The sequence below is a fragment of the Desmodus rotundus genome, chromosome X (assembly GCF_022682495.2).
Source record: "Desmodus rotundus isolate HL8 chromosome X, HLdesRot8A.1, whole genome shotgun sequence".
In the NCBI taxonomy this organism is placed as follows: Eukaryota; Metazoa; Chordata; class Mammalia; order Chiroptera; family Phyllostomidae; genus Desmodus; species Desmodus rotundus.
Window position 1 is genome coordinate 21,910,961 of NC_071400.1, and position 21,458 is coordinate 21,932,418.

The 21,458-nt window shown below is 36.7% G+C and overlaps 1 protein-coding gene across 9 annotated transcripts in view; it reads left to right on the forward strand.

Annotated features, from left to right (window-relative positions):
• The window catches only part of SMARCA1 (SNF2 related chromatin remodeling ATPase 1), an 82,116-nt gene that overhangs the window by 32,377 nt on the left and 28,281 nt on the right, over positions 1-21,458 (forward strand). For all 9 annotated transcript variants that reach the window (XM_053917445.2, XM_071220248.1, XM_053917442.2 and 6 more), the window contains 4 exons: positions 2,046-2,165; positions 7,879-7,989; positions 8,264-8,377; positions 16,392-16,514. In XM_053917445.2, coding sequence (XP_053773420.1) covers positions 2,046-2,165; positions 7,879-7,989; positions 8,264-8,377; positions 16,392-16,514 — 468 coding nt within the window. The remainder of the gene's footprint in view (positions 1-2,045; positions 2,166-7,878; positions 7,990-8,263; positions 8,378-16,391; positions 16,515-21,458) is intronic.

Sequence of the window (21,458 nt, forward strand, 5' to 3'; positions counted from 1 at the left end):
AACATTTCATGAAATATTAAGGCATTATTTGTTACGGTATAATAAGCTGTTTCAGAATATTATGGTTTGTGTTGAATTTGCCTTTTATCACAAATTATTTTGGATAATTTCAAACATAAGCAAAAGTAGATCTATCCGTGCTGTTGCAAAAGGTAAGATTTCCTTCTTTTTTATGGCTGAGTAGTATTCCATTATGTAAATGTACCAAAGCTTTATGCTAAGTGAAATAAGCCAGTCAGAGAAAGGTAAGTATCATATGATTTCACTTGTATGTGGAATCTAATGAACAAAATAGAAACAGGCTAGATACAGAGAAGAGACTGACAGCTCTCAGAGGGGAGGGCATTTGGGGGGCTGGATAAAAAAGGTGAAGGAATTAAGCAAAGGAAAAAAAAATCCTAGACACATTCAACAGTATGGTGATTACCAGAGGAGAAGGGGGTGGGGGAGGTAGAAGAGGGTAAAGAGGGGATACATGGTGATGGAAAGAGACTTGACTTGGGGTGGTGAACACACAATACAATATACAGATGATGTATTACAGAATTGTACACCTGAAACCTATATAATTGCATTAACCAATGTGACCCCAGTAAATTTAAACAATAAAAAAATTAAAAAGGCATTTAAAAAATGTAAGAACTCTTTCTAAAAACATAATCATTATAGTATTGTCCCACCTGAAAAACCCCAATAATTTCTTTCATAATGTCAATATTCAAATTTCCAATTGTTTCATAAGTAGCTACCTTTTTAAAAAACAGTTTTCTTAAATTTGAGTGCATATAAGTTCTATATACTGCAGTTGGTCGATGTGTCATCTATATCTTTTAAGTCTGTAGCTCTCCCTCCATTTATTTATTATTTCCTATGTAATTTATTTGGTGTAGAAACTGGGTTATTTCCCTTTTGTGTTGGTCACAGTTTGGATTTTGCTGATTCCATCTACATGGGGTATTTTTCCATGTTCACTTATTTACTATATTTCTCTCTATATATGTTATATTTACATTATATGTTCAGGACTTATTTTATAACTGACTCGCCAACCCTGCCTCTGGCAACCACTTTCTGTTCTGTGTATCTATGAGGGTTTTTTTTTTTTTTTTTAGATTGTATATGCCAGTGAGATCATATGGTATTTCTTTCTCTGTCTGACTTATTTCACTTAGCATAATGGCCTCAAGGTCCATTCATGTTGTTGGCGAATGGCAGGAGTTCCTTTTTTATGGTCAAATAACATTCCATTGTTTATACACACACACACACACAAATTCTTTATCGATTCATTCATCAATGGACACTTAGGTTGTTTCCACATCTTGGGTATTGTAAATAATGCTGCAGTGAACATGGGGGATGCAAACATCTTTTTGAGTTATTATCTTTGCTTCAGATAAATACCCAGAAATGGAATTTCTGGGTTGTGTGGTAGTTCTATTTTTAATTTTTTGAGGAACCTCCATAGTGTTTTCCATAGTGGCGGCACCAGTCTGCATTCCCACCAACAGTACCCAAGGGTTCCTTTTTCTCCACACCCTCATCAACACTTGTAATCTCCTATCTTTTTTTTATCATAGCCATTCTGACAAGTGTGAGGTGATCTCATTGTGGTTTTGATTGGCATTTCCTGGATGATTGGTGATGTTGCACATCTTTTCATGTGTCTGAGGTCATATCTTGGATTTTGAGTAATCTTGTGTTAGTATGCAAATGCATTGTTTGATCCATATTTTCCTTTATTTTAGTATTAGCTATTTGTCCCATTAAAGTTATGCAATAGAAACTATAATATGGCTATATCTTCAATGATAAAAGATTTTAAAGAAAACCTAAGTAATACTTAGGAAGAACCATCTAAGTATTTAAAACACTTGGGACATGTCGAATTTATATTCAAGTTTGATGTTAGCATTGCATCCTTACCTTACAATGAACATATTGAGTATTTCATGTCAAAACCTGACTTTTTAAAAAGATAGAGAATATTCAGACTTTTTAGTAATTCAGTGATAATTTTCTAATTTCAATGCATTCAAATTTAGACCGCAGAGATGAATGAACGCTTGCAGAAAATGGGAGAGTCTTCTCTGAGAAATTTTAGAATGGACACTGAACAAAGTTTGTACAAGTTTGAAGGAGAAGATTATAGAGAAAAACAGAAGGTAACTTTTTATCCTTAACCATTAGCCTCTGAAATTAGCATTTCTTCCCATAACAATTATAAAATTCACTGGCACTTACCTATTACAATAGTCTACAGAGAAATTTCATGGAGGTCAAAAGATCTCATGCAGGGGCTATCTTTAATATATTTTGCTGGTTTATTATTACCATTATTGTCATGATTTTTGCTGTGGTTGCTGCTATGACTATTACTTTTGTTTTTGAGAAGCACTGTAGGAGTGTAGTTGAGTTCCTGAATTCTGAAGCTAAAATCCCAACTCTATCACTAAGTAACTTTGGGTACCCAGTTTTCTCATACTAATTACATCTTAGAATGATTCTGGGGTTAAATGAGTTAATGTTCATAAAGTAATTAGAATAATGTGTGGCACTTAGTACTAAACATATTAGTGATAATATTAACATACTTAAATGATACAAGGACTTTGTTAAAGGTGGTCTCATTTATGAAATAATGCCTTATATTATACTACATGGACAGCAAGAGTCCTTTGAAGAAAAGGGAGTTTTATTTATTTTGTTTGTTTAATTGAATTGTGGCTGTAATTTTAAAAACTTTTTATTTTGAAATGACTTTAGAGTTTATTACAAAAAAATAGTGCTGAGTTCACATATATCTTTCACTCAGCTTTCCCTGATGTTGACAACTTACATAATTATAGTACAATGATCGAATCCAGGAGATTAACACATTTTCCCCTAATGTCTTTTCCCTGTTCCATGGAATACAGCCTGGGATCCCACATTACAATTTTGTAAAAACAGAGCTTTATTTTGTAACTGCCAATCTGTACACCTCAATCCCTTTACCTTTTTCGCCCAGTGCCCTCAGCCCCTCCGTTCTGGTAACCTTCAGTCTTCTCTGTATTTGTGAGTTGGTTTCTGTTTTGTTTGTTCATTTATATTGTTCTTTAGATTCTGCATATGAGTGAAATCATATGGTATTTGTCTTTCTCTGACTGACTTATTTCACTTATCATGATATCCTCTAGGTCATGGGGCTATAAAGTACAGCATAGGAAATATAGTCGATAATATTGTAGTAACTGTGTATGGTGCCAGGTGGGTATACCAGAAATATCAGATGGAACATTTTGTAAAGTATGTGATTGTCTAACCACTATGCTGTACACCTGAAGTTAATACAAAAATAATATTGAATGTAAACTGTAATTGAAGAAAAAAGCTTTATTTTTAAGACCAATTTTAGGTTCATACCAAAATTGAGCAGAAAACGTAGAGTTCCCATATCCCTCCTGTCCCCACACAAACACAGCCTTATTCCCTATCAACATCCCTCACCATAGTGGAATGTTTAATACTATAGAACCTACATTGACACATCTATGTTAGGGTTCACTTTTGATGTTATACATTCTATGGGTTTGGATAAATGAATAATGATATGGATCCACCATTACAGTATCACACAGAATAGTTTTAGTGCCCTAAAAATCCTGTGTGCTCTGCCTGTTTATTCCCTCCCTCCTCTCAACCTCTGCAACAAACTGATATTTTTACCTTCTTCATGGTTTTTTTGGTGTTTGTGTGCCTTTGCTGGAATGTCATATAGTTGGAATCATACAATATGTAGCCTTTTCGGATTGGCATCTTTCACTGAGCATTATGCACTTAAGCTTCCTCCATGTCTTTTCATGGCTTGATAGCTCATTTTATTTTAGTGCTGAGTAATATTTCATTTTCTGGATGTACCACAGTTTATTTATCCATTCACCTAATGAAGGACATCCTGGTTACTTTCAAGTTTTGCCAATTATTGAACAAAGATGCCATAAACATCCATGTGCAGGTTTTTGTGTGGACACAGATTTTCAACACCTTTGGGTTATTACCAACAAGCATGATTGATGGATTGTATGGTAAGTATATGTTTAGTTTTATAAGAAACTGCCTACCTGTCTTCCAAAGTGGCTGTACCATTTTGAATTCCCATGAACAATGAATGATAGTTCCTGTTGCTATACATCCTCGCCAGCACTTGGTATTGTCAGTGTTCTGGATTTTTGCCATTCTGATAGGTATGTAGTGGTACCTTGTTGTTTTAATTTGCAATTCCCTGATGACATACTATGTGGTGCATCTTTTCATTTGCTTATTTGCCATCTATATATCTTCTTTGGGGAGGTGGCTGTTCTGGTCTTTTGCCCATTTTTAATCAGATTGGTTGTTTTCTTATTGTTGAGTATTAAGAGTTCTTTGAATATTTTGGATAATAGTTCTTTATCAGATATGTCTTTTGCAATTATTTTCTCCCAAGCTGTGGCTCATCTTCTCATTGTCTTAACCCACACTGCATTTTTTGTTTCTATAGCTCCTTAGTCTCTTCTAGTCTGTATAGATCTCAGTTTGTCTTTGTCTTTCATAAATTTTACACTTTTGAAGAGGATTGGTCAGTCATTTTGTAGTTTGTCTCTCACTTTGGGTTTGTCTGACATTTTCTTGTGTCTTGATTGAAACTATGCATTTTTGGCAAGAATACAATGGAAGGGATACAGTGTCCTCCTCAGCACATCATACCAGGGAACATATGTCGCTATATCTTATTACTGGGGACGTTAATCTTTATCACTTAGTTGAGGTGGTGTCTGCTGGGTTTCTCCACTATAGGGTAAGTCTTTCTTCCTGTGTACAATACAATATCTTGGGCGAACATACTCCTCAAACTTCTGTGCGCTGATTTTAGCATCTATTGGCAGAGTTTGCCTGCAGCAGTTATTGTCGTGGTGTTTGCCTAATGGTAACGTAAAAAAAATTCTTCATTAACAAATCCACATTTATTAATTGGATTTTGTTGTAAGGAAGAGCTGTCCCTTATTCACATTTATTTATATGCTCATTTATCAACATGGACCCAAGGATAGTTATTTTATTTTTTGGTTTATGTTAAAATTCTGTCATTTCATTGCTCAAATTGTTTTATCAAGCTGTTATATATATTTTTTAACTGACAGAAGTGAATTTTATTTTTTAAAAAGCTTATTCTTGGGTATTGATTTTAATGAAAAATGAGAGTTGAGCCATTTTAGTTTGCAGTGCAACAAATATGCTGACAGTGCTTTGTGACACTCATTATTTCTGGTAGTTTTTAGTGTCTTGACTTTAAATCTGTCTAGTTATATCTATAACCTTAATTCTGCCTGTTTACGTTTTATTGTGATGAGATAGAGGTGATGACCTACATGCACAAGGTGGAAATTGCCTTCCTACTATGCTTTTTAGATCTCATTATGTGATACGAATTTTATATAGTTATTCCTGTGGGCTTACTGTTATTAAGAGTGTTTTACGAAGTGAAAAAATATTACACAGTGAAGAGACCAAATATCAATGGAGCTTATCTACATTTTTAGAGGTAAATTAGACTTAGTACAGTACTTTTTCTAATATAACCAGTTTTCCTGTGTTCCTAATTCTAACAAAATAATGATATACAGAGAAATTTTAATAATGATGGTGATATATTTTTATAATTGAATTTCTGACAAATCAGATTTTTCTGAGTATCTGAGATTATATTTTACTTGTTTTTTCATATTTCCTAAATAGGTTCTTAAAATAGGTTCATATTGTCCTTTGAAGGGATTGAAAATTTGTGAGAATATTATTTATACATAAATCATGGGAGTTACCCAGTGAGGTAGATTTTCATATATGATTTGTTGAACCGCTCACAGTACTTTACAACCATACCTGGTAGGTTAAGTCAAAATGATAGACATTGATACTGAATAAATTAACCTGAGTAAGTTAGTATTAATGTACTCTTGTGTAAAACAAACTAATTCAGCATGATTTATTCTGTTTTTGAAAGTTCCAGAGTTGGTCTTTAATGCTTATTTCAAATTTGAATACCTAGGCCTTCAAACAAGTAGGTTAAATGGCCAAATACATTAAGAAAGTTAATTTAAATTATTGATTTATTTTTCACCCCAATTGGAACACATAAAATATTGATTATTTATAAAATATTACTATTATCCCACATTAATCCATCTGAGGAGGGGGCCAAATCTCATTTCACTGCTCTGCGTAGTTCTCATTTTATGTAAATTCACATTATGTTATCTATATCTTGTAAGTCTAAATTTAAAAGAGACCTTAAAGTTTATTTACTCTAATATTTTTTGTAATTAAGAAGTCCCATTACAGCATCTAGGACAGTTATCCAGCCTCTGAATGTGGTTGTGTTGGGAATCCTACTCCTCTCAGTATAGTTTATTTCATTGTTTTATACTCTCTGGTTATCAGAAAATTTCTTACTTGATTTATAAGCTCTTTAATGGAAGAGATTATTTTATTTATTTTTGTATGCTTTGCAAATAATACAATTGGTACCTAAGACATTTTTGTTAAATTATATTGAGTAGCAGCTTACTTTGCTGTGAATTTCTACGTTTTTAATCTTATAAATCAATGAAGAACTGTGTTATTTTCTGTGTGATAGACTTTTACGTATGTAGATGCCACCATTATGTTTGTGTTTTGCCTTTACTTCTCTAGACACTGAGAGTTTGTAAATCTTAATTTATCATCCACTTTTTTTTAAAGATTTTATTTACTTATTTTTAGAGAGAGGGGAAGGGAAGGAGAAGGAGAGGGAAACATCAATGCGTGGTTGCCTCTCACGCACCCCCTACTGGGGACCTGGCCTGCATCCCAGGCATGTGCCCCCACCAGGAATCGAACTGGTGGCCCTCTGGTTCACAGACCTGTGCTGAATCCACTGAGCTACACCAGGCAGGGCTGTCATCCACTCTTTAAATATGAAACAAAGATTGGAACTCAACCCTTACATAAGATCAAATATAGTGGAATTGTTCATTGTAGATAAAGGCCCGTGTTGTGTAAAGGCACTGGGCTAGGCACTATGAAATCAAGAAAAATGTCTGAGCAAGAAAACCATTTCTACAGACTCCATAAGTTTGTATTGTCAGGTTTTATCTGTTTATTTTAAATTGTATTTTCTAGCTGGTATTGGGGTGAAGTTTTGTAATGCTACCAAATCACTGTTTACCCTGCTTTGGATGTTTAATAATAACTTACATTGAACTCTTGACACTTTATCTAGTGTTTTCACATATATGGTCACATTTAATCCTTAACACAGGTATTATTATTCCCATTTTGTAGATGTAAAAAATAATTTCCCCAAAGTTATACAACTGGTCAAGTGGCAGAACCTGGTTTCAAATTCAGGTCGTTCTGATTTCACTGGTTTTACCCATAGCTAACCTACCAAGTGGTCTCATTTAAAAATGTATCTTGATTTTAAGGATATCTGCCTGTCATATTGATATTCATCATTTACCCTTTTCAGCTATTTTAACACAGTCACCAGAATCAATGTCAGTCTTCTTTCTTTATTAGATAGTATTCATTTATTAGGCAAAAAACACTAGCCAGATTGTGAAGATTCTTCTCAATTAGTAAGGAAGAACCAAGTTTTTAAATGTACTTCAAAAAAAAAAAAGAAAAAGAAAGAGAAGGACACCATCTTTGCACTTAAACTTGGTATACAGGGCAAGGTTTTAGCACTTGGTACGTGCAGTTGTGTGATTTGATTCTTCCTAAGGGTTTTGGTTTTCTCATGCTTCTGAAACCTTGATGTGCTTGATTTTTATAAAACAGTTCAAAGTAATTAAACTCCTTGTTCTTGTTTCTTGTGTATAGCTTGGGATGGTGGAATGGATTGAACCTCCTAAACGAGAACGCAAAGCAAACTATGCAGTGGATGCCTACTTTAGAGAGGCTTTACGTGTCAGCGAGCCAAAGGTTCCAAAGGTAAAAAACAGTGTGAGGCTGTTTTTACATCCTGCAGCAGGATTCTTTTGTAACATGGTCTGTGATTCAGATTTACTTACAATAATGCTAAGTCATAGTCCCTAAAATATAACAATAATACAGAAGAGTATTTGATATGGCCTAGCCATATCAATGGATTTCATTGTATTTATTTTTCTGTATATTAAAGAAATAGCAAAATATAAACATGTTCACCTGAAAACATATACACACATGTGTGTGTGTGTGTATATCATGTGTTTTCCCCCCACAGGCTCCACGACCTTCAAAACAGCCAAATGTTCAGGATTTTCAGTTTTTCCCACCACGTTTATTTGAGCTCCTGGAAAAGGAAATTCTTTATTACAGGAAGACGATAGGCTATAAGGTAACATTTGAATTTTTAGACTAGTGTAATGTACTCTTTTAAGGTAATATAATCTACTGAGCTAGAATAGAAGGTGTTCCATCTTAATGTGAAAGGATGTAAGAGTAAATCAAAATAGTGGTGTTTTTAAAATCAAAGAGGTTTAACTAGAAGTAAAGTGTCGCACTACCGAAATACCAGTAGGGTTATCACTACATAAGATTAATGGAGAATTATTCAATGTTAGTGTTCAAGTGATTAAAGAATGTGTAGAAAGAACAATAAGTATGTGTTTAGTTAGAAATGAATGTGTGATAGATGATAGAGAAGGTTTGATCATTTTCCTTAATATGACAAAAAAATAGTGTTTTTGAGTTTCTTGCTCAAAGTTGATGAAAGCCCTGTTGGTGATTAATTGACTGTGGTCACTAGGTATTAATGATAAACATGATAATGAATTACATCATTAAAAATGATCTTTTGGAATTCAGTATTCTTATTTATATAGGTGGATAAGAACCCATTTTTGTGAGTGAAATTTAATGTTTGTCACACTAAAGGTATCACATTGAGAGATTAAACATACTAAGTTATTTCTATATGGTGAAATTGACTTCCTAGTGAACAAAAAGGGGTGACCAAAAGTGTAATAATCAATAGTGTAAATTAAATTGTAAAAATATTAACACTATTGTAATTTTGTAAAATTTTCAGTTTTACAAAGTGGAAGCTGTATTTTAAAATTTACTTTTGTGAACCTAGAACAAGCTCCATTTATATAAGGTATTTCGTTAGTTGTGTTTTGGAACTAGAGTAGATCTCTAGGGTATTTCTACTACTATTACAGAATGGGGGCATTGCCATTTGCAATAGTAAAAAAGCTTTGCTTGCTCTTAATGTACCAAAGTTTAAATATATAAATAGGAATAAGAAGCTTAAGGTGAATATAAGTAGTTAGTTATAATCTAATTTGGTAAATATGATTTAATTTGAGTGTATTTAACCAACATGACTGGATGAAATCCTTCTTAGGAAGTTGTAGAAGAGTACAGTAACTGTGGTTGAACATTCAGACCAGGCGTAAAACCGTTTCAAAGGAAATGAAAACGCTAATACCAAGAGAAATAGGCAAGATATAGGTACAAAATGTGAAATAAAAACAGTATAGGAAAATTAATGAAGTAGTTAATAAGATTTCATGAGGTAAATATATATAATCCCATTAAAGACTATAAAATGTTATTTTATATTTATATTAGTATTTTCTGTTACTTTTATTGGTGAGTTACTGGTGAGACTTGAATGAAAAATTAATTTAAATGTTAGAACTCATAGTTCATTTGATTACCAGCAACCCTGTGGAATAGGTGTTATTATCACTTCTATATAATAGGTGAGGAAACGGAAATTCAGAGAGGTTAAATGACTTGTTTGAGGTCACATAGTTAACAGAATTGCCAAGGCTGCTGGTCTCAAACCCAGGTTCTCAGTGTTCAAATGGTTTGCTCTTTCCACTCAGACGTTCTGGGCTATTTCTGCATGTGACATAACCCTGCTGCTTTCCGCAGCCCTAAATAAGGACTGTGTTTACAGTGGTGTGACATGTTGTTTGGGAGGTGAGGCAAGTAGTAATCCAGAAGCAGCCATAAAAGAAATCATCTTTGCTGATAGAACTGTTTATGCCCTTTCTTTGTAGATACTAAAATTCTGCTCCCAGTGATAATACAGTGTCCATCACATTCTCCTCGCAGCTCTGGCTTTAATGTAAACAGCGCTATTCATCACTGGCAGTTCATGGCTAGGGGTGAGGTCTCATAATGACTGGTTGGGTGGTGGCCATCTGGAAGGAGATGGAAAGAGAGAGGAAACCTTAGAGGAGGGAGGAATTAATGGACAGCTGCAAAGGGTGATAGGAAGGAAGAAGGTGTAAGAAGAGAGGAAAGGGATGAATGAGGAGAGGGAAGATGATATGGAATCCATGCTATGGCACCTTAACTATTTTCTCTTCTTCACCTCCCAGAAAACGAGTGATAGGGCAGGGAGAATGAATTGAAAAGGGGGCTTTTAAAAAATTTAATACATATTCATTGAGTATTTCTCTGTGTCAGATTGTATGCCAAGCACTGGGGATAAAGTGGTAAGAGAGACAAAGTCCCTCAGCACATGGAACTGCATCCTAATGTAGATATTAAGCAGATACCACAGAGTAATGACATTGTTATTTGTGTGTTTCAGCGATACCGTAAGGGAGCATAACATGGATGTCTAATGTGGACTGCGACACCAAGGTAGTGGTTCCTAAGGAAGGGTCGTGTAGGCTGAGATCAGAGAGAGGCACCAGAATTAGCCGAGTGTAATGTGGGAGAGAAGAGCTCAGGTAGGGGAGCCATACCTGCAAAGGTGTTGTGGTAGGAAGGAGGATTGTCCCTTTAGAAACTGAAAGCGGGCCAGTGAAGAGGAGAGTGACTTGACATGCGGCAGATGAGCAGGTGGAGTTGTATCATGTAGGGCCATTATAGGTCATATTAATGAGGTTGAACTTCAGCTTTAGAGCAAAGGAAAACCATTGAGATGTTTTTAAGACAGAAGGGTGGATTGGTGGTGAAAAATAATAGCAGCTATCAATTTAGTCCTTACTTGTGATGCTTACTGTTCTCAGTTCTTTAAAAAGATTGGCTCATTCTCCTCATAACCTCCCTGAAACTACAACCTTATTTTACAGATGGGGAAACTGAGGCATAGAGAGGTTGAGTCTGAATATTTTGGTAAAGGTCAAACAACTTATAAGTAAGTGGTAAAATATCATAAGATTTATACTTTTAAAAGGTCACTCTGGCTGTGACACAGAGAATGATGAGTTTCTCCAGGGAAATCAGCCAGGGGGCTATTGAAGTGTGAAGATGAGAGAAGATGGTGGTGGCTTGGAGTGTGGTAGTGGTGGCGGTGGTGGAGGGGATGTAGAGGAAGTTGAGGAGGTGGAGGAGGAGGAAGGAGGATGATCCCCTACCACTCTACTCTTAGCCTGTATTCTCTTCAGCCCCATCCTGAATTGCTTCTGTATCATCTTAAGACTTGCCTTGATCCTCTGTATGCATCTGTAGCTGAGGATTTGTAAGACAAATAAGAATACATTCTGGATGTTGATTCTTTCCGAACCTTGTCTCTTCCATTTTTTTACCAGAAGCTACAGACCTGAGCTAAGGTGAGTGCTTTAATTCGGTGGGTTTCATGTTTGAGTTCAGAGTAGAGAGAGAAGAGCATGGCATGTTAGTCATATGCAAAAGCTTCCTTTCAAGGACAGTGTGATTATGGTAACTGTTACTTATTTCTCATGGATATCCGGCATTGATTCCCCTGCCCCATACCTCCAGAAAATTCAACAGAACCACAAATGAACAGAGCAATAATTTATTCTCAGATGGACTGAACTGCCGTAGTACAGTTACCTGGTATTTTCTACACAGTTATGTTTGCAAAAGGGGACTGCTTCCCTCCTTTCTGCTAAATGATTGTTAGCCCAAGGGAGAGAGGTGTTGTCTATAGGTGAGGCACTGTGGTGCATGGTACCCTTTTGTCCATTTTCAGTCCCTCAGGGTCTAATTCTGTAGTACTTTGGGGTGTGGCTAGTGAGGGGCTCAATAGTTTGGAAGCATTTGGGAAAGAACATTTTTCTTGAGGGCCTGCTTATTTGGATTTTTATTTTCTATTTTGTTCTCCCTTCCCCCCATATTCAGCACAAAGTCACTGCAATACTGCTGATAAGATCTGTAATTAAAGAGTTTTGTTTTATTTGAGGCTGAATGAAATACAGGTTTGTTTTGCCCTAACCACTTGGTAGGTAGCTGTGCACATGTGCCAATTCTCTCCGCTGCCTTAGCTTTGACCTTGATTCAAGTTCGACATATTCAGAAGCTTTGTTGCTCTTACATCTTAAAGGAGTTACTTAATGCATTTAATTGCTTGTTCACTAAAATATTTACATGGGAAGAGATGACTTAATTGAAATTTCTATTGCAGAATAAAAAATCCAGAGCATTTAGAAATTACATTGAATCTAAGATCTGGAGTGAAAGACTTTTGCCATATTTGAAGACAAAGAGAGCTAAGAGCTTTTTAACATTTATCCTCAATAAAAAAATCTTTAGGGATGGTTATAAACATTTGATAAATGGGGGAAATTTCATAATCTTTGTGAGCCTTGGCCACATCATTGTGGGCCACCCATTTGGCAATGGTAGAACTAAAATGCAGTGAGCTGAGTTCGGGTTACTGCTTTCATTGTGTGCCATCACATTTAATCCAGTAGTTCACATTTCCATGAAAGGGTTACGAAAACTGCTAAGAAACAAGACCAAAAAACATTTTCCCTTCTCCATGGAATACAGCTCTTAGGTGCAAATTCCTTAAGGTCTGACTAGAAATCCATATAGTGATTGAGATGCTTCCTTTAGAAAGGTAACTTTTTGTACATTGTGGTTATATTAAGTGTTGCTGGGGGCCATCAGTAAGAATTACAGTGTTAGTACTCAAGACTTTTGAGGTATCTGGTTAGTACTATTGGTCTATGATTTTTCTACTTAATTATTATATAGCACTTTTAAATCACTCCAAGAAGCTTAATGTTGATAAGAACCTAATGAGGTAAAAATTGAATACCTTTTTAAAATGAATATTAAGGAGATGTTTTGGTAGGAGGAGATACAGGAATTTAGGAATGGTGAGTCATTTATAATTCTCAAAAATTTAGCAACTATGTGTTTGGGTAGTTTTTAGAATTAAAATAGTACATGTGACATTGATGAAGGCATTCTGAAATTTTGCTGTATTGAAAATACGACTGGTGATTATGGAAGAAATAGTTTGTAGTGGATCCTAAAATCTAATGCTATGATATAACATTCTGATTTTGTTTTTACTAAAATTCAGTGAGGGAAGTTTTAGTATTGGGGGTATCTGTGTAGGAATAAAGAGTTTGTTTTGTGTGGATATTTTCCATATTCTGTCTTAAAATTAGATGCTTATGAAATACTTGTTTAAAATATGGTTTGCTGGACATAGAAATTTTGAAGGTATTTAATAGAGTAATATCTTACAATTAAAGAGGTTTTTCTCAATTAAAATTTGAAGCTAAAGTAATTTTACATTTCAGCAATTTAAAGGTCTGTTACACTTGTAAAGCTATGTCTGTATTTTTTTTCAAAGATTTTATTGCCAGCATTTTTCAAACATACTAAAATGTTGAGGTAATTGTGCAGTGAACACTCATATATAGGCCACATATATTTTCCAATTTATATCTTACTGTATTTGATTTATCACCTATTTGTCCAGTTCCCCAGCCTTCTATTAAATGGATATCTATCTTATTTTTTCATGCATTTAAAACTTGCAGACATAAGTATAGTTAACCCAGAAACAATTATCATGCATATCATTAACCTGAGTTCAGTATTTACATGGTTCTTTTTTAAGGTGAAATTTATATACAGTGAACTGTATACATCTTAAGTATCATTTGATGTATTTTGATAAATGCTTACATCTACATAAGTGAAACCCATATGGAACATTACTATCAGTTTAGAAAGTGCCTCTTCCCAGTCAATCCCCAGACCCAAACCCCAGACACAACCATTGTTCTGATATTATTTTCTTCCATAGATTAGATTTTTTTGTTCTAGAATTGCACATAAATGGAATCATACGCTATTGTAAGGCTCTTTCAGTTACCATCCTATTTTTGAGACTCATTCAGTTGCCCCATTGTTAGAGGTTCATTCCCTTTTTTATTGATGAGTTCTGTTCCGTTGTAAAGATACACTACAGCAGTTTGCTTACCCATTCTCTTGTTGATGGACATCTGGTTTTTTTTTTTTTCCTTCTGTTTTTTGGCTATATGAGTATAGTTGCTGTGAACATTCTTGTAAAAGTTTTTGTATGGATTTCTTTCCTTTCTTTGGGTGAATAGGAATGAAATTGCTGGTGTGTCTGTAATTTAAAAAATTGAATTATTTATTGAAAAATTTTATTTTTAATCATGTTTACCACTGGAATACATTTCAGTTTTAATTTATGCCTTTTTTTTTTTTTCATTTCCATTTGCTACTATCCTAGGCCAGGTGATCATAGCTCACGAGATTACAATAGTTTAGTTGGTTCTCTTACCTCTAGTTGCTTCCCCACTTCATCTAGCACAAAGCTAAAAGATGCAAATACTATGTTTTGACACTTTACTTCCTTGTGCATAAGTCTCCCGTGGCTTTCTGATGCCTGCTCTGTAGTTTCAAAAGGCTTTCTAAATCTGTCTCCACCTGGCCTTGTTTCTTATCCCTTCTCAACATAAACCCCATGTGTTCCTTCCTGTACATTTGTTCCTTCATGTTTTTGCTTATACTGCTCCCACCTAGGATATTCTTTCCCTTCTCTCCATCTCCCCAAATCCTTTGAGATGGTAAGGTACAGCTCAGAACTTCACAACTAGGTGGTAAGCTCCCTGTGGGCAAGGATCATGTCCATTACTTCTTTTATATTTCAGTGAATACTCATCATAATGCTATAGACATAATAGACATTTAGGCAATACTTAATAATTTGATTGTCTGTATTGATGACTACAAATCAGTCTTTTTTTTTCAGTATTCCTTTTTAATGCCCTGTTAGGTTTTATATTTAAACAACTGCTAGATATAATAGTTTTTTAAAATATTTCTTTTTAAGTTACAATGATACAGTTTCAATCTCTATGAAATATATATCAAAATTAGAAAAATAATATATTATAATTATATTGTAGTAAAACCGTCTATTACCCCTAGGAAATGAGTCATTCATTATAGGTGTGCATTCCAAAACAGTGGAAGGCTCATTGTCAACCCTTTTCATGTTTAATGGCATACTGTAAAATGTACCAATACATATATTGTGTACTTAACCTTTTAAATCAGTGTGCTGTGTCATCACTGCAGATGCACATAGAAATGGTGTGAGGCTTTGGGCTGAGTGACTTAGTTGTCATTCATACAATGATTGCTGCTCCATGCTGCTGAACCGTACTGGTTTTCTGTGTTCACTGTGCCACACTGAGGCCTCTGAGGCTATGGTTTTGAGATAGAGGTGACTGACTGCCTCCTTGCAGAGCTGAGCTTCTGTCCTCAGTCTTTTGAACTTGAGCTATCTTCTCCTTAGTTGTAAGTGTATTTACAGCTCTCTACCCAGAACACTGTTTATAATTCTGTTAGTCACTACTACTGTGGTCCTTTTCCCTTGGCTGCGGGTCCCATCACAGATGTTTGTGTGCTCTACTACCCCTACCTTCTTATATTCCTGGTGGGGCGAAAATAGGTTTACAGTCGCTTGTATGGAAAATATAATACAATGATTAATAAATAATAATACAAGAGTAAAGTCTGTTTCATGTACTTAGAACTGTAAACCTACTTTTGCCCCAACTTGTATATTACCTATATTTTCTGCTTCTCCATTATCCTGTCACTTCTTCTAGACTTGTTGCATTTTATGTGAAGATGGTCTCCCTTTCCAAAGCTGGAAGGCAATAAAAACATGCCTTTCCTTTTGCACAATGAATTGATCAAGAGCATTGGATGCAATCTTCAGGTGCATTGCCATTTCTCTACTGCTGTCTATACTGCCGGGTGAATATGGGCTCTTTTTGTACTGCCAAACTTTGTTTCTTCTGGGCTTGAGACTTTATTGTATAATGTTGGTATTGGGGATAATGACATTACTATTTTTACCATGTATTACAATATAATAAGGATATATTTTGTTCCACAGTATAACTAAATCTAGAATATAATATGGCATTTAGCAATGGGTTTTAACTCTAAAATACCATGTGGCACATTTAAGGTTGTCATTTTGGTAATAACATGGTGGTAGGAATGTGGAGTAGACCATGTGTCATTCTGTCATACTTTATATTGTTTATTGTTGAGGTAACTGAAGATTGATATGTATATATATACACCTTAATTTTTCTCAACAGTTTACTCATAACTCATTTCTTAATCTATAGGTCCCAAGGAATTCTGATATCCCAAATCCAGCTGTGGCTCAAAGAGAGGAGCAAAAAAAAATTGATGGAGCTGAACCTCTTACACCAGAAGAGACTGAAGAAAAGGAAAAACTTCTTACACAAGTAAGATATTTTAAGCGACTGAAATACTTCTAAGCAACCAATAGAAAAAAGAAAATACAGATCACTTTTTATTAAGCTCAGTACCTTGATTGAACACACTAAAAAAAAACTCAGGGTTATTTTGTAAATGTTTAGACCAAATATCCCTATTTTTTATCCTTTTCACAAAATATGCTGTTATGGAAATAAATGTAAAATGTAGACGTCAATTGTTAGAAAGAAGACATGTATTTTAATAATTATAATAAAGTCATTTATTCACTTATGAATCCTGACAGACAATAATTACTAGTGTATTCCTGAAAATTTAAATTTATTTTAATGTGTGTGAACTATTCTCTGAAATTATATTTTACTAATATTTTACTTATATAATAATGTCATAAATCTCAAAATGCCTTTTATCCTTTCTTGGAAAGAAATTTAATACAATGATGAGAAATTTCTGAGACTTTTAAAAATTGTATTTTATTGTTTATGCTATTAGAGTTGTCTTAATTTTTCCCCCTTAGTCCCCTTCTACCCACCTTCCACCCAGCATGCCCCACTCCCTCTGGCAGTCCCCATCCCCACCATTGTTTCTTTTCATGGGTCATGTGTATAAGTTCTTTCTCTACTCCATTTCCTATGCTGTACTTTATATCCCCATGGCTATTCTGTAACTACCAATTTGTACTTCTTAATCCCTTCACCTTTTCCAGCCATTCCTGCATGGCCCCCTCCCTTCTCACAACCACCAAATGTTCTCAATATCTATGATTCTATTTCTGTTCTGCTTGTTTCCTTAGTTTTCTAGATTCAAATGTTGATATATATTTATTGATTTATTGCCATTTTATTGTTATAGTTCTGATCTTTTCTTAAATAAGTCCCTTTAACATTTCATATAATAATGGCTTGGTGATGATGAACTCCTTTAGCTTTTTTCTTGCATGGGAAACTCTATCCACCCTTTGATTCTAAATTATAGCTTTTCTGGGTAGCGTAATCTTAGTCGTAGGTCCATGCTTTCAGTTTCTTTCGAATACCTTCTAGCCTACAAAGTTTCTTTTGATAAATCACCTGAAAGTCTTATGGGAACTCCCCTGTAGGTAACTAACTTCTCTTTCTGCTTTTAAGATTTTCTCTCTATCTTTAACCTTTGGCATTTTAATTATGATGTGTCTTGGAGGGGGCCTCTTTGCATCCATCTCCTTTGGGATTCTCTGTGCTTCCTGGACTTGCATGTCAATTTCCTTACCAAATTAGGGAAAATTTTCATTATTTTTTCAAATACATTTCCAATTTCTTGCTCTTTCTCTTCTGCTCCTGGCATCCCTATGATGAGAATGTTAGAACACCTGGAGTTGTCCCAGATGCTGCTTACTCTATCCTCGATATATTGTTTATTTGTTTGTTTGTTTGTTTTGGACTCTCTTCTTCTTGCCCTTCTGATGGGTTGTTTTTTGCTTCCTTATGTTCCAAATCATTGATTTGATTCTTGGCTTTATCCACTCTACTGTTGTTTCCCTGTAAATCGTTCTTTATTTCAGTTAGTGTATCATTCATGCTGTTGAGGTCCTCACAGAGTTCTTAGACATCCTAATAACCAGTGTTTTGAACTGTGCATCTGATAGACTGCTTATCTCCATTTTGTTTAGTTCTTTTTGTGGAATTTTGATCTGTTCTTTCACTTGGACCATGTTTCTTTGTCTCCTCATTTTGGCAGCCTCCCTGTGTTTGTTTCTCTGTATTAGGTAGAGCTGCTATGACTCCCTATCTTGGTAGCATGGCCTAATGTAGTAGGTGTCCCGAAGGGATCCAGTAGCACAGCCTCCCTTAACACCCAAGCTGAGCACTTGAGGTGAACCCTTCATGTGGCTGAGTAGACCCTCCTTTTGTAGTGGAGCCTTGATTGCTGGTGGCAAGGCAATGGGAGGGATTTACCCATGGTAGTCAACTGCAGTGAATGGCTGTGACCACCGACCACCAACTTCGACCCTCCATGGAGGATCACCTGTACCAGGGCCTACTCCACAGAGCAGGACTTACTTCATCAGGGCTATGGTGCCCACTCAGTCCACCCCTTGAGTGTGTCACTTGTGGAAGTGGTTGGGTAGTGGTACTCCAACGTGGTCTGTAGCTATGCACTAGGTGCACAGGCTCTGGTGTTTCCTGGGATGTATAATTCAGGGTCAGCCACTGCCTGTGTTCTATCTGGGGCCACTCAGGATGAGGTATAAAGCAATCTGCAGGTTTCTGCTACTTGTGTTGGGCTTAGAGGTACCCTCTAGAGGACAGGCTGTGAACCAAGGCCAGCTGCTGCTAGTGCTGGGCCTGGGCCTGCTTATCAAGAAGTATAGGGGCTCACTGAGGCCAGCTGCTGCTTGTTTGAGAGGATTTAGGAACATCTGAAGCATGAACCAAGACCAGTCATTCGTATGGAAAAGCCACTGGTAACATCTTGGGTGGGCCTATAAGTTGGGTGGGTCAGGGCCTCAGGGAATCACCAGCTTGGGGCAAACAGTGTTAGACAGATAGATGGAGTCTCAGATATGGTGCCCGCTGCTCTGTGGCTTTGTCACGAGAGGGCTCAGAAAAGGAACAATGGCCTCTGCCAGCAGTTCTGTCTGGGAGAAAGCTGTCCCTGAGTCTTGCTCTGATTCTAGACACTTTGGTTTCTCCCCTTATGCCACTGGTGTCTTTCAAGCTGCTATACTGATGCTTTAGCTCAAAGGAAATAAGTCCATGTAAATCTGTGTATGGATCCTTTAAAAGGAACTGTCTGGGAATCCAGCAGTTTCTTCCACGGACTCAATCCCCACTGTGTTTTGCAGCCAGAAGTTTTGGAGACTTATCTTCCTGGCACTAGAACCCTGGGCTGGGGGGCCTGTTGTGGGGCTGGGATCCCTTGCTACTGACATAACCCTCCTGATTTTTATCCACCACTTGTGGGTGTGGGACCAGCCCATTCTTTATCTCTGTGTCTCTGCATGTCCTACCAGCCTGGTTGAATGTGGTTTCTTCATTGATTCCATAGTTGTAGGATTTCCATTCAGCTCAATTTCTGATGGTTCTGAGTGATGGTTGTTCTATAATTTAGTTGTAATTTTGATGTAGTTCTGCGAGGAGGTGAGGCGTGTTTGCCTAGGGCACCATATTGGAGAATCTCCAGAATTCTGAAACTATTTAAGGTAGTCATTGTATAATTAAAAGCTAATAGTTTCAACTTCCAGTCAAGATGGCACCGTAGGCAGACATGGCTCACCTCTTCGCATAACCACTTCAAAATTACATCTAAAATAGAGAACGACCATCTCTATTTTGTACCACTCAGAACCATCAGAAATTGAGTTGAATGGAAGTCTGACAACTGTGGAATGAAAGAATCTACATCCAACCAGACTGGTAGGAGGGGTGCAGATGCAAAATGGGCTGGTCCCTTATCCATGTGTGGTGGATAAAAATTAGGGAGGGATATCACAGGAGCGAGGGGTACCAGCCCTACACCAGGCCCTCTAGCCCAGGGTTCCAGTGCCAGGAAGATAAGTCCCCACAACTTCTGGCTGCAAAAACCAGTGGGGATTGAGTCTGTGGAAGAAGCTGCTTGAGCCCCAAGCAGTTCCTCTTAAAGAACCACACACAGACTCGCCTACTCAGACTGACTCCCTCTTGAGCTCCAGCACCAGGGTATGAGCTTGAAAAGCACCACTGGCATACAGGGAGAAAATAGAAGTGTCTGGAATTAAGGCAGGCAGAGGCCATTGTCCCTTTTCTAAACGCTACCCCCACAATGCCAGCAAGCTGATGCCAATCTGAGACTCCATCAACTTGGCTAACACTGTTTGACCCACCTTGAGATCCCCAGATACTCTGCCCCACCCAACTTAATGGCCCACCTAAATTGCTTTTCCATATGAATGGCTGGTCTTGGCTCATGCTTCACAACTTCCTAAATCTTCTCAAACAACCAACAGGTGGCTTCAGTGAGCCTCTGGCCTGCACTAGTAGCATCCAGCCTAGATTCACAGCTTGGCTTCACCTGGGAACCTCTAAGCCCAGTATAAGTAGCAGCCATCTCAGATTGCTTTATAGCTCATACAGGGTGCCCCTGTAGCTTGGAAACCCCAGGGCCTGCTCACCCATGGACAGCTACAGATCACATTGGAGCTCCATCACCCTGCTCCTACATTGCTGATCCTCCATGGAGGGCAGAGGTTGGTGATACGTGGTCACAGCCAATCTTTACAGCTGGGTAGCCTGGGTAAATTCCTCCCATTATCTGCAAACAGCAACTAAAGCTCAACTAGAATAGGAGGGGTATTCAGCCCACATGAAGGGCGCACCTTGAGCACCCAGCATGGGGGATAGGGGAGGCTGTGCTACTGGATCCTTCAGGACACCTACTACAATTGGCCACACTACCAAGACAGGGAGTCAAAGCAGCTCTACCTAATACAGAGAAACAAACACAGGGAGGCTGCCAAAATGAGGAGACAAAGAAACATGGCCCAAATGAAAGAACAGATCAAAATTCCACAAAAAGAACTAAACAAAATGGAGATAAGCAGTCTATCAGATGCACAGTTCAAAACACTGGTTATTAGGATGTCTAAGAACTCTGTGAGGACCTCAACAGCATGAATGATACACTAACTGAAATAAAGAACAATTTACAGGGAAACAACAGTAGAGTGGATAAAGCCAAGAATCAAATCAATGATTTGGAACATAAGGAAGCAAAAAACAACCCATCAGAAGGGCAAGAAGAAGAGAGTCCAAAACAAACAAACAAACAAACAAATAAACAATACATCGAGGATAGAGTAAGCAGCATCTGGGACAACTTCAGGTGTTCTAACATTCTCATCATAGGGATGCCAGGAGCAGAAGAGAAAGAGCAAGAAATTGGAAATGTATTTGAAAAAATAATGAAAATTTTCCCTAATTTGGTAAGGAAATTGA